Source organism: Erinaceus europaeus, chromosome 7 (genome assembly GCF_950295315.1).
Source record: "Erinaceus europaeus chromosome 7, mEriEur2.1, whole genome shotgun sequence".
Lineage (NCBI taxonomy): Eukaryota > Metazoa > Chordata > Mammalia > Eulipotyphla > Erinaceidae > Erinaceus > Erinaceus europaeus.
In genome coordinates, this window is record NC_080168.1 from 2,443,692 (window position 1) to 2,455,983 (window position 12,292).

The 12,292-nt window shown below is 42.8% G+C and overlaps 1 protein-coding gene across 3 annotated transcripts; it reads left to right on the top strand.

Annotated features, from left to right (window-relative positions):
• Nucleotides 1–10,450: 10,450 nt before the first annotated feature.
• LOC103111791 (ubiquitin-conjugating enzyme E2 C-like) lies at nt 10,451–11,287 on the top strand. Of its 3 annotated transcripts, none has more exons than XM_060193408.1 (2): nt 10,451–10,744; nt 10,808–11,286. In XM_060193408.1, the coding sequence occupies exons 1-2, from the start codon at nt 10,451–10,453 to the stop codon at nt 11,090–11,092; spliced, it is 579 nt and encodes a 192-aa protein (XP_060049391.1). In that variant the 3' UTR covers nt 11,093–11,286. The 3 variants fall into 3 exon arrangements, with proteins under 3 accessions (XP_060049391.1, XP_060049392.1, XP_016042754.2); XM_060193409.1 differs by having other exon boundaries at nt 10,451–10,580; nt 10,650–11,285; XM_016187268.2 differs by having other exon boundaries at nt 10,451–11,287.
• The last annotated feature ends 1,005 nt before the right edge of the window (nt 11,288–12,292 follow it).

Here is a 12,292-nt window from a genome sequence, read left to right on the forward strand (position 1 = left end):
CTGGCCTTGGAATTGTGATCTTATCCTTAGACAATCATTTCAGAATCAGCATAGTTCTATATTTACATGTTTTTTTAAAAAAATATTTATTTATTTATTCCCTTTTGTTGCCCTTGTTGTTTTTTATTGTTGTAGTTACTGATGTCATCGTTGTTGGATAGGACAGAGAGAAATGGAGAGAGGAGGGGAAGACAGAGAGAGAGAGAGAGAGCAAGATCGACACCTGAAGACCTGCTTCACTGTCTGTGAAGCAACTCACCTGCAGGTGGGGAGCCAGGGAGCTCGAGTCAGGATCTTTTTTTAATTAATTAATTAATTAATTAATTAATTCCCTTTTGTTGCCCTTGTTGTTTTATTGTTGTAGTTATTATTGTTGTTGTTGTCGTCGTTGGATAGGACAGAGAGAAACGGAGAGAGGAGGGGAAGACAGAGAGGGGGAGAGAAAGACAGACACCTGCAGACCTGCTTCACCGCCTGTGAAGTGACTCCCCTGCAGGTGAGGAGCCGGGGTTCGAACCGGGATCCTTATGCCAGTGCTTGTGCTTTGCACCACGTGTGCTTAACCCGCTGCACTACCGCCCGACTCCCTGTATTTACATGTTGGTTATGCTCAGGCAAAAACATGTTTGAGCCTTAGGATTCTGTCACTAAGATTATGCCCTAGGAAAGCTAGGGAGCAGAACCCATGGCATGTTCAATGATACCAGTCATCAGAGAAACACAAATTAAAACTGCAAAGTGAGATTAGTACACCCACCAGAGTGGATACAATTAAAAAAGACATTATATCAACTGTTGACAAAAATGGGAGGCAACTGTCATTCTTGGGTGCTGCTGGTGAAGAGGCAAGATACTACAGTCACTTTGGAAAAAGTTAATTATATATATTTATATATATTTATTATAAAGTCACAGTTACCATGTGACTCAGCCAACCTGTCTCTAAGAATTTATTCAACAGAACAGAAAAACTATTTCCTTACAAAGATCAGGGCCTGGGGACCAGGTGGTGGCGCACCTGGTTAAACATTCACATTACAAAGCATAGGGTTCTGGGTTCAAGTCCCTGGTCCCCATCTGCAGGGGAAAAGCTTCACAAGCAGTGAAGCAGGGCTACAGGTGTCTCTCTGTCTCTCTTCCTCTCTATCTCCCCTTCCCCTCTCCATTTCTCTCTGTCTTTATCCAATAATAAATTTAAAAATATTTTTTTTAAGAAAGAGTAGAGCCGGAATATCCATAGTTACTTTATTCATACTGCTTTGGTTTGAAAACAATCCCAAAACTTAGTGGGTAGTGGTTTATAACCACACAATGGGATAACAGTAAAAAGTAACAATGACATGAACTACTTATATGCATAACATAGGTAAACCTCCAAAGCACCCTTTGGAGGTTACTAACAAGTTACTAACTAGTGAGTAACCTGATTTTTCTCTATTTTACTTTAAGAAGGCAGAGAGAGAGAGAGAGAGAGAGAGAGAGCGAGCTACTCATTTCTGGCTCATGCATAGGGGTGTTGGGGATTGAACCTGGGACTTGGGAGCCTCAGGCAGGAAAGTATTTTTGTAGAACCATTATGTTCTCTCTCCTGTCCCCAGTGCATTCTGATCAATGAAAGACAGGCACAGAGGACTCCATCCTGCATGATTCATTTCTATGAAGTTCTAGACAAGGTAGGACTATCAGTGACAGACAGTGACTTCCTGACGCCAAGGAGGATGCATAGGGAGTTGACAGAATGGGAATAAATGTTTGGCATGATGGCATTTCTTTCTATGGTGACTGTGGTTGTGTTCACAGAGGCTGCATTTACGATAGTTCATCTCAGTGCAACCTTAAAATAAACACACTTTTCTGTAAAGTGGAGCATCATAAAATTGGTTCAACTAAAAAATTTAAGTGGTCCACAGAGAGACGTTAGATGTGTCACTTTTCTGAGGTCTTTGGGATGAAGATTATCACTGTCTAAAGGGGAGTTTGGGGCCTTGTCGAGGGGAGAAAGGATTGACATTCATGAACTCATTTATACAAAACCTACTTAGAGATCCTATAAAGCGAAGCACTCTCCAAAACATAAAGTCATTGCTGGGGGATAAGGTGATGCTGGAAGACAAAACAAAACAAACCAATGAAAAGGCTGAATTGGTGAATTTGGATGTTTCATGAAAACAACATGCAAGCATCTCCAAAGAGGGGCCTTCTTGAATCCAATAGTCATGTTGGGTTCAAACCACTGGATTTCTGACATTTATGATCATGAGACAATGCTGGTGCTGATGGGTCCTTGATTCAAGTTCAAGTCTTGAGCCAGATAAATGGAATTCTTCCCTGATTGCGTGTCTCTGCCTGGTCTTTGAAGACTGTGGGCCTTCCCTGCGGGAGAGCCTTTCTGATTACAAGAGGATGAAGTGGAGGTATTTCCACTCTGTGGATATTCTTAGAACTTTATGATTGATTTTCAGTGTGATCATATAATCTCCATGCAAATGCCATCTGCCATCTTTGGCACTTAGGATAAAATATTTGAAATATTTTATTCATTTTGCTTGAAAAACAGATTTTGAGAAATCAGATCTCTTCTTTCCCCAAGAACACAGCTTTGGAGAGGTTGGGTATGAGTCCTTCCAAGCGTGACTGTGGCTTCTATTTTTGTCCCAGGTTTGGGCTATAGACTTGGTTTAATTTTTGTTTGAAGGTTCTGTTTGCCATTCTGAAACCATTAAACTAAAAGTCAACCTTGAGGCTTGTCTGACTTCTGTTTTCTACTTGGTATGGATCTTTGCTGTTCTTTTCAAAGCTCTTTTAGAATGATAGAAAGGAAAGGAACTCCCTGCTTTGGGTGACAGCAGCCTCAAAAGTAAATAATAATAGTAAAAAAGAAACCCTCAAACTTACTATTATTTGGGTGGAGAAGAGCCTGTATTTCTCTAACATGGTCCCTGATTCATATATATTCATCTTATAAACATTATCTGTAATCTCTATCATCTATCCACCTATCTATCTATCTATCTATCTATCTATCTATCTATCTATCTATATTTTAAAAAATTTATTATTTTTACTTATTTATTGGATAGAGACAACCAGAAATCAAAGGGAAGGAGGTGATAGAGAGAGAGAGAGAGAGAGAGAGAGACCTACAGTACTGCTTCACCACTCACAAAGCTTTCCCCCTGCAAGTGGGGACCAGGATCTTGAACCTGGGTCCTTGGGCACTGTAACATGTACATTCTACCAGGTATGCCCTCACCCAGCCCCTCTCTCACTCTCTCTCTCCTTTCTAAATCATAGAATTAATCATTTTTAAACAGTTGTTCCCTTTCCCTTGAAAACTTGCTTTTTTTGTTTTTTTGTTTCTTGTCACCAGGATTTTCACGGGGGCTTGGCGTCTATGAAACAACTTCACCCATTACAGTGGCTTGCCTGCTTGTTTTCTTGCCTCCAGGGTTATCACTGGGGCTCAGTGCTAGCACTACAAGTCCACTGCTTCTAGCAGCCATTTTTCCTTTCTATTTTATCTGATGGGACAGAAAGAAATTGAGAGGGTGTGGGGGAGATGGAGAGAGAGAGAGAGAGAGAAAAAGATAGACACCTGCAGATAGACCTGCTTCACTGCTTGTGAAGTGTCCCTGTGCAGATGGGGAGTGGAGGCTTGAATCAGGGCCCTTGTGCATGATAATATGTGTGTTTAATCAGTTGCTTCACCACCCAGCCCAACCTTTTCTTTTTTGTTGTGAATTATATATAGAGAAAAGTAGCAGGGGGTGGTGGTGAGAGAAGATAGAGAATGAGAGACATCAGTGGTACTGCTTCACCTCTTCTGAAGACTCCTCCCCCCCCCCCCGCAGATGGGGATTGGAATATAAGCACACGCGTATTCATGTATGTATGTAACATGTGTACTTATACACATAGGCACACATGCATGTGTTTCTGTATGTGTATAAATACATATGAAGGTGAGAGTTCTGGCTTCTGTAATTGCTTCTCCACTGGTCATGGTTGTTGACAGGTGGATCCATCCCCGCCAGCCTGTTTCTTTCTTTCCCTAGTGGGTCAGGGCTCTGGGGAGGTGAGGTCCCAGGACACATGAGTGAGGTCACCTGCCCAGGGAAGTCAGGCTGGCGTTGTGACAGCATCTGCAACTTGGTGGGAAAAACATTAAGATATAAAGCAGGGCAATTCTGCTTTGCATTTCTATTTCCTTTTCGGATTTTCTTTCTCAGCTTCTGTTTCTGAGTGGGGTCATCCCATACTCATATTTCTCTCTCTGGCTTATCTCACTTAACATAATTCCTTCTAGCAGGGAGAGAGATTTGAATGACCATTTGGTCTTGGGATTTGAGAGTTATTTAGTAATAGACCCCAAGGTCTATTTCATAGGTATTTACCAAAGAAGTGGAAGTACTGTACCCTGGGGCAGTTCTCTGTTTAGGGACTGCTAGACTGAATCACATCATTGTAAATGTTTGTTGTTAATTCCGATTAAAAACACAAGAACAACAAATAGTGTTGCAAAACTACTGGTCCCTTGAGGGCTCAAGATCTCAGTGAAATGCAATTCCTTCTCTCTTTTTTATTTTCAGTTATTTATTTATTAATTTATTTAAATCTCTGTGGTCTTGTGAGCATATTTGAAAGTTCTAGCAGGGGAGTTCAGCTTCTCATATACCCTCAACCGAAGGCCGGTCCGTCTCTATTCAGGGAAGGCCGTCCTTTTCCACCAGCACGTGGCTTTGGGAGGGACGCACATGGAGCAGTGAGGGAGGAAGGAGATACCTGCCTAGCCAGCCAAATCAGCCGAATCAACCCTGGCCATCAGTGGGGTGACAGACGTCACAGCCAGATGACCCTCACACCCAGGCCGTGAGCACTGTGATACCACCACTCCCTGGTTCAAGTCATTTATACTGTTTATTTTAGGGAGAGAGAGAGAGAGAGAGAGAGAGAGAGAGAGAGAGAGAGAGAGAGAGACCCCCTCCACTGAGCTTCAGATATTATGGTGTTCTCATGTGATGCTGGGGCTCAACCCCAGAGCTCTGGGAAGGCTGGTGCTCTAACAGGTGAGTTAGCTCCTGGTCCCAATTGTACTTCTTGGACTAATTTGTAAGGCCATTTCTTGCTGGGCCTAGGTTTGCTCACCTCCAAAATGAAGGGAATGGACAGAATTATCCCTGGTTCTGTTTTGCTCAAGCAAACCATGATGCTGGAGTCGGCCTGACTCCAATATCACTGTGGCTCTTATTCTTGCTTGTGGATCTGGAACCTCCTGATGTTCCAATCACAAAAGCCCACACGATCTGGCTGTCTAGATAAGATGGGGGATTAGAAGAGGCATGTTGTTTCTGTTCAATCTGACATGAGGTAAGTCTACATCAGCCAAGATAAGACCTGTTTGTGCTAGACACAAAGCAGTCAGTTTGCCCTTTTAAGGAAAGCATAATCTATTTCCCACTCCCAGCAAATTTCAACCACATTTGAACAGAAAAGATCATATTTCCAAGCTGTAGGTAAAAGACTCCTGTGGTAGTAACCTGATTCTTTTTATATTTCTTTTTATACTCTCTTAGCGGGAGCTCTTTGTTGGCTTGTTAGAGGAAGATGTAGGTCTATCCTTTAGAAAGTTTGTTTACTTATTTTTATGAGGCTCTTAAATGACTAACCTCACGGAACTAAGGCTCATAGCAGACAACTGCTCCCAGAATCCACTGGGCCTTGTTCACTCATGGTTCCTCCCTGTTTGTGTTGCCAAAGTACTTCCTTATGTGTCTTAACAATATCTGAATAGGTATCAGCTTCTCCAAACTCCTGATTTTCTCATTCTTTCAACTATTTTTTTTTAGTACTTTAAAACATTTTTTTCCAAATTTCTCACCTGAAGGGATCAGATTATCACACTTCAAAAATCTGTTTATTTTATTTTTTTTAATCTTTTTTTTTTTTTATCTTTTGGGATCACTGGTACAGCACATGCTCTGTGTGCCCAAGGGCCTACCTTTAGACTCTGGCAATGCAGAAAACAACAACAACAACAACAAAAAAAAACAGAGGGTCAAAATAAAGGTGGGACATCATAAGATGGCTTAGCTCTAGTGTACCATTAAGATAGCATGCTGATATTGCCCACAGTGCTAACATATGCCCACACATAATGGACCCCTTTGGGGGCCCCCACAGGACCTTGCCCTCAGTGTGGGTGGATCAACAACAGTAGAGAATGTTCCATCCTCTGAAGGAGGGTTGGATAACATACTCTATCTCCCACCTGAGGAAGATGGCTCCCGAAATTGGTGCAACCTGGAATGTTCCTACTGATGCCCACAGAACGCAAGTTTGGGCCTACAGGGATGCAGAGGTTACACAGGCTCCTAAGCTGAATATGGGCCCCAGATCAAATCAATGGGGCTTACAGTCAACAATATTCATACACTTTTCCCATATTCGGGAGCTACTCTCTTCCCTGATCCAGCTTTCTAGTCCTTTTTCTAGCCATGACATCATCTCCTCAGACAATAACTTGGGTCCACCTGCATATCAGACTTCAAGCTTAGGCAAAAACTAATAAACTCATGGACCTTTTGGAATATACCTGAAATAGACCAACTAGCTATTTCCAAAATGGAGACCCCAACTCTTCATCTGCTATATTCCAGCCTTTAGATTCATGATTAGTCAACAATTTGTATGGCTTTATACGTTAACTCTTTTCAGCCACCAGGTTCCAGATGCTACCATGATACCAACCAGACTTCCTTGGGGAGATGACCTCACCAATATGTCCTGGAGCTCCCCTTCCCCAGAGCTCTGCCCCACTAGGGAAAGAGAGAGACAGGCTGGGAGTATAGATCGATCTGTCAACACCCATATTCAACGGGGAAGCAATTACAGAAGCCAGACCTTCCACCTTCTGCACCCCATAATAACCCTGGGTCCATACTCCCAGAGGGATAAACAATAGGAAATTTTATCAAGGGAGAGGATGGAATATGGAGTTCTGATGGTGAGAATTGTACCCCTCTTATCCTATGGTCTTGTCAGTGTTTCTATTTTATAAATAAAAATTAAAAAAAGAGAAGTCTACACATATCTACAGTCCAAAAATAACCAAACACTTGTTGGTGTGGGCATATATTAGCACCCTGGGGCAATACCAGCATACTATCTCAAAGGCACACTTTATCTTAAACATTATCTCTTGGGACAGAAGACTCATTCTAGGTGAGCAGAAAAGCAAAAGAAGAGGCCAGGACTGGACCCAGCATGTCTAGGTGAGAAAGAACTTCCTGGTTTTCCTTGGCTTCTCAGGGAGGCAAGGATAGGAGTCTGGGAAGAGAAGAAGAATGACCAGCAAGTTGCACCTGGAAGAACAAAGGGAATGCTCTCCTTCCTGTGACTGAAAACAAGCTCGAGCAGATTTACCCTTCTTTCCCCAATTGTGGGCCATTCCCCTTTGGAGACATTAAGGAGGAAATGCAGAGAATGGGGCACTGGGAGAGTAGAGTTGATTCCATTGTTAATTAGCTGTGTGATTATGGGAGGACAGTCATAATTATGTAATTACAGGCATCCTATTTTACATAATTTATTTAATAAGCACATACATGGTCTATTGGTCAGGCCCTGTGTATGGATCTGGAAGTAGAAAGACAAATGCGACATGCTTAGGGCTTTTAGGGGCTCACCAGCTTCTGCTGCTTCTCCTTCTCTTCCTCCTTTTTCTCAATTTCTCTATTGGGGGGACTAATGGTTTATAATCATCAGTAAAATACAATAGTTTGTATATGTACAACATTTCCCAGTTTTCCACATAACAATGTGACCCTCACTAGGTCCCCTTCTGTCATCGTGTTTCAGTTCCTTTCTAAATTCTTCTTAGTGTTTTCCCTTCTGGCCTTTTTTTTCAGCCTCTGTCTATGAGTGAGATCATCCCATATTCACCCTTCTCTTTCTGGGTGATCTCATCTCACACGATTCCCTCAAGATCCATCCAAGATGGGCTCATCAGAGTCTTGAAGAAGACAGATGCCCCAAGGTGATGGCTAGGATGTAGAAAGGCATGTTGAACCTTTGAGTGGGAGTCACAGATCCCAGCAATAAGAAGAGGAAGAATATTTGATCCCAGTTCCAACTTGAAAGAGAGGCAGTTCTGAAGCTCTGATGTACTTTAGAGGGCTTGGCTACGATTTTTTTCTTTTTCTTTTTTTTTTTTAATATTTATTTTATTTATTTATTCCCTTTTGTTGCCCTTGTTGTTTTATTGTTGTAGTTATTATTATTGTTGTCATTGTTGGATAGGACAGAGAGAAATGGAGAGAGGAGGAGAAGACAGAGAGGCGGAGAGAAAGACAGACACCTGCAGACCTGCTTCACCGCCTGTGAAGCCACTCCCCTGCAGGTGGGGAGCCGGGGTTCGAACCGGGATCCTTATGCCGGTCCTTGTGCTTTGCGCCACCTGCGCTTAACCTGCTGCGCTACAGCCCGACTCCCTTTTTTCTTTTTCTTATAGGAAAGTTAATGGTTTACAACGTATTGGCACATGGGTCCAGTTTTCCGTCTGGCCACGACAGGTGTCTGCCAAACACTCTTCCTCCCAAATTAGGTCCTTTTCTATTCTCATGCACAGAACCTGGAAGCTGCCCCTCACCCCCTGTCCTCCTTCCCCAGAGACCTTTGCTTTGGTGCAATACACCCCACCCAGTCCAAATTTTTACTTTCTTCCCTCTTTCTGTTATTATTTCTCAAGTACCTCCCATGAGTGAGATCATTCCATATTCATTCTTCTCTTTCTGGCTTATCTCAGGATTCCTTCAAGCTCCATCCAAGATGAAGTGAAGAAGATGATGTCATCATTCTTTTTTTTTTTTGATTCATCAGTCTTGATAGCTGAGTATTAATTATTTCATTGTGTATATAGACCACAACTTGCTCAGTCACTCATCTGTTGTTGGACACCTGGGTGACTTCCAGATTTTGGCTATTACAAATTGTGCTGCTATAAGCATAGGTATACACAAATCTTTTTGGAAGGGTATGTCTAGATCCTTAGAAATATCCTCAGCAAGGAGTTGCTGTGTCAATGTGCAGGTCTGTTTCTAGCCTTCTGAGTTGTTTAGATTGCTCTCCCTATTTTGAAATTATGGTCGCCTTCTATGAGTAGGGAAGGCTCTACTAACCCCCAGGGCATCAAGGTACAAGCTGTTATATGTAAGCTTTTTGTTGGTTGACTTTGATAACACAGTCATAGTCAGCCCCCAATGCTCTGCGATTTGCTTTATAACAGCTTTGCCACCAACGGTGACTGGTGGGATGTCTGTGTTTCATTTCTACTTCTAGTTGAAAGGAAAAAAAACATTCTTTGTTAATCGTTGTACTGTGATTGTGAAACACCATGTTTGAGGAAGAGTTTCAAGGCAGAAATGGCCTTGAGGTCTAGTTCTCTTGTTTTTTAATTTGGAACGGAGGAGGAATCCCTCTCACCAGAATTCCCCTACTGCCAGTGGGCATTGGCATTCTAAACAGCCTGCATGGGAGAAGACAGATCATACTTAAAAAGGGGCTTCTTTCTCTCACTCCATTTACCTCTGCACTTTTCAAGGGACTGTGGGGAAAAAAAAGAGAATCTCCTATTTTAAAAAATGCATTAAAAATAACATCAAAACATCAGTCTCTGCCATTTCCCATTGCCTGGGGAATTGGCACATGTCTTCAATGTTAAAAGAATGTTCTCTTCACGTTGCTTTGCATTGCAAATGAGCTTCATACTTGGAAGGCCTCGCTGAGTTCTGGTGGCACTGTCTCTATTTGGTTTCCTGCTGCCTAAAAGGAGATGGGGATTCACTGAGTCCAGGATGGTTGTTTAATAGAATACTGGAGACCAAGAAGTAGAGGTTCTAGCTTTAGTCAGTGCTGATATTCCCCCAGCACTAAGAGTATTGTGTCTAGATCTAGAGCACATCACTAGAAAGTGTTAGGCAGACCAGTTTCCACTGGAGAGAGAGAGAGAGAGAGACAGAGACAGAGAGACAGAGAGAGATGGAGGGAATTTGAAGTCAACCTCAGCGATTAAAGTACCAAAGAAACATACTTATTTCCTGTAGCATTTGAAAATTATTTAGTGGGGTAGTTAAGTAAACACGTCTCCATGTGTGAGGACCTGGGTTTGAGCCCCTGCTCCCCACCTGCAGGGGAGAAGCTTCACAAGTAGTGAAGTAGGATAACAGGTGCCTCTCTATCTCCCTTTCTACCTTTCCCTCCCCTTTCAGTTTCTATTTATCCCATCAAATAACAAATAGAAAGAAAAAAAAAAGGAAAAATGACTTCTAGGGGTGGTGGATTTGTAATGCCAGCATTGAACCCAAGCAGTAATCCTGGTGGCAACAGAAAAATAAATAAATAGCAGTTGCCCTCACGTTGTTCCTGTGGTTTCCCTCCAGCGCCGCCTCTGGGGATGGACTGGCAGAACCGCGACCCAGCAGCCTCCGGAGTCACCGCCGCCCTCAAAGCAGCTCAGCCCAGGGGTGCACCAGGCCCTGTGGGCAAGAGGCTACGGCAGGAACGGATGAACCGCATAATGCCTGGTGACAAAGCGATTTCTGCTTTCTCTGAATCAGACAACCTTTTCAAATGGGTGGGGACCATGCACGGAGCCGCGGGCACCATACATGAGGACCTGAGGTGTAAGCTCTCCCTGGAGTTCCCCAGTGGCCACCCTTACAACACACCCACTGTGAAGTTCCTCACAGCCTGCTACCACCCCAGCGTGGACACCCAGGGCAACATCTGCCTGGACATCTTGAAAGACAAGTGGCCTGCCCTGTATGATGTCAGGACTATCCTGCTCTGCGTCCAGAGCTTGCTAGGAGAACCCAGTATCCACAGCCCTTTGAACACACAGGCTACTGAGCTCTGGGAAAATCCCACAGCCTTTAAGAAGTACCTGCAAGAAACCTGCTCAGAGCAGGTCTCCAGGTCTCCAGTCAAGAACCCTGACCTGCACTGTCCAGCCTTTCACCTTGTATTGTCTTTTTTTTTTTTTCCCCCCTTGGATGGTGTCTTTTTTATTTGTGTCTGTATAGGACTCTGTCTTTAACTGTGGTGTGTGTGTGTGTGTGTGTGTGTGTGTGTAATCTCTTGTTAAGACCTTGTGATGAGTATATTAAATAAATAAATTTGAGGTGTTTTGTAAAAAAAAATAAAATAAAAATAAAAACATAAATAATAAGCAAAAACTTGCAAACAACCAAAATGTCCTTCCACATATGACTGGATAAAAAAGTTATGAAACATACACTCGATGGAATATTACTCAGCAATAAAAAAGATGATATTGTATCCTTCAGGGTAAAGTGCATAGACTGGGAGAAGGTGATGCTTACTGAAGCAGGTAAGCAGGTGAAGGACAAATACAGAATGGTTTCATTCATATGTGGAATATAGAGAATTGAATATATGCATGTGAAAAAAAAAGTCAACCTCTATCTAACTAAGACTGAGGGGGCTATAGTGGTTACCTATGGGGTGGGGGTGGGGATGGGGACACAGACCTTTAGTGAGGGGAGTGGTGAGAAAAAAATAAAGTATAGTGATATTATCCACAACATTCTTCAGTATTAATTATATTTTAGCAGTGATTTCTGAAGCATAAAAACTATAAGTTGGGGAGTCGGGCTGTCGCGCAGCGGGTTAAGCTCAGGTGGCGCAAAGCACAAGGACCGGCATAAAGATCCCGGTTCGAACCCCGGCTCCCCACCTGCAGGTGAAGCAGGTCTGCAGGGGTCTGTCTTTCTCTCCTCCTGTCTGTCTTCCCCTCCTCTCTCCATTTCTCTCTGTCCTATCCAACAACGATGACAACAACAATAATAACTACAACTATAAAACAACAAGGGCAACAAAAGGGAATAAATAAATAAAATTAAAAGAAACAACAAAATACTATAAGTAGAAGAGAGCCTCAGCTCTGGCACCGTCATGCCAAATAGCACTCTTAGTCCACCTACATGTTGGCTACTGGGTTCAGGCCAAAAGTACGAAATTCATGGGCCCCTTTAAACATGTCTAAACTAGACTTCCTAGCTTCTTCCCACATGAAGACCCCCTAATTTCATCCACTCTATTCTTACTTTTTTGGTTCCTGTTTATTAAATATTTTGTCTTGCTTTATATCTTACTGCCTTTCAGCCACCAACTTGCAGATGCTACCATGACGCCATCCTGACTTCTCTGGGCAGATGACTCACTAGTGTGTCACCTCTCCAGAGCCCTGCCCCACTAGGGAAAGATAGAAACAGGT

Excerpts from the sequence above, each read along its gene's own strand:
- LOC103111791 (XM_016187268.2), top strand. The coding sequence starts at position 10,451 with ATGGACTGGCAGAACCGCGACCCAGCAGCCTCCGGAGTCACCGCCGCC.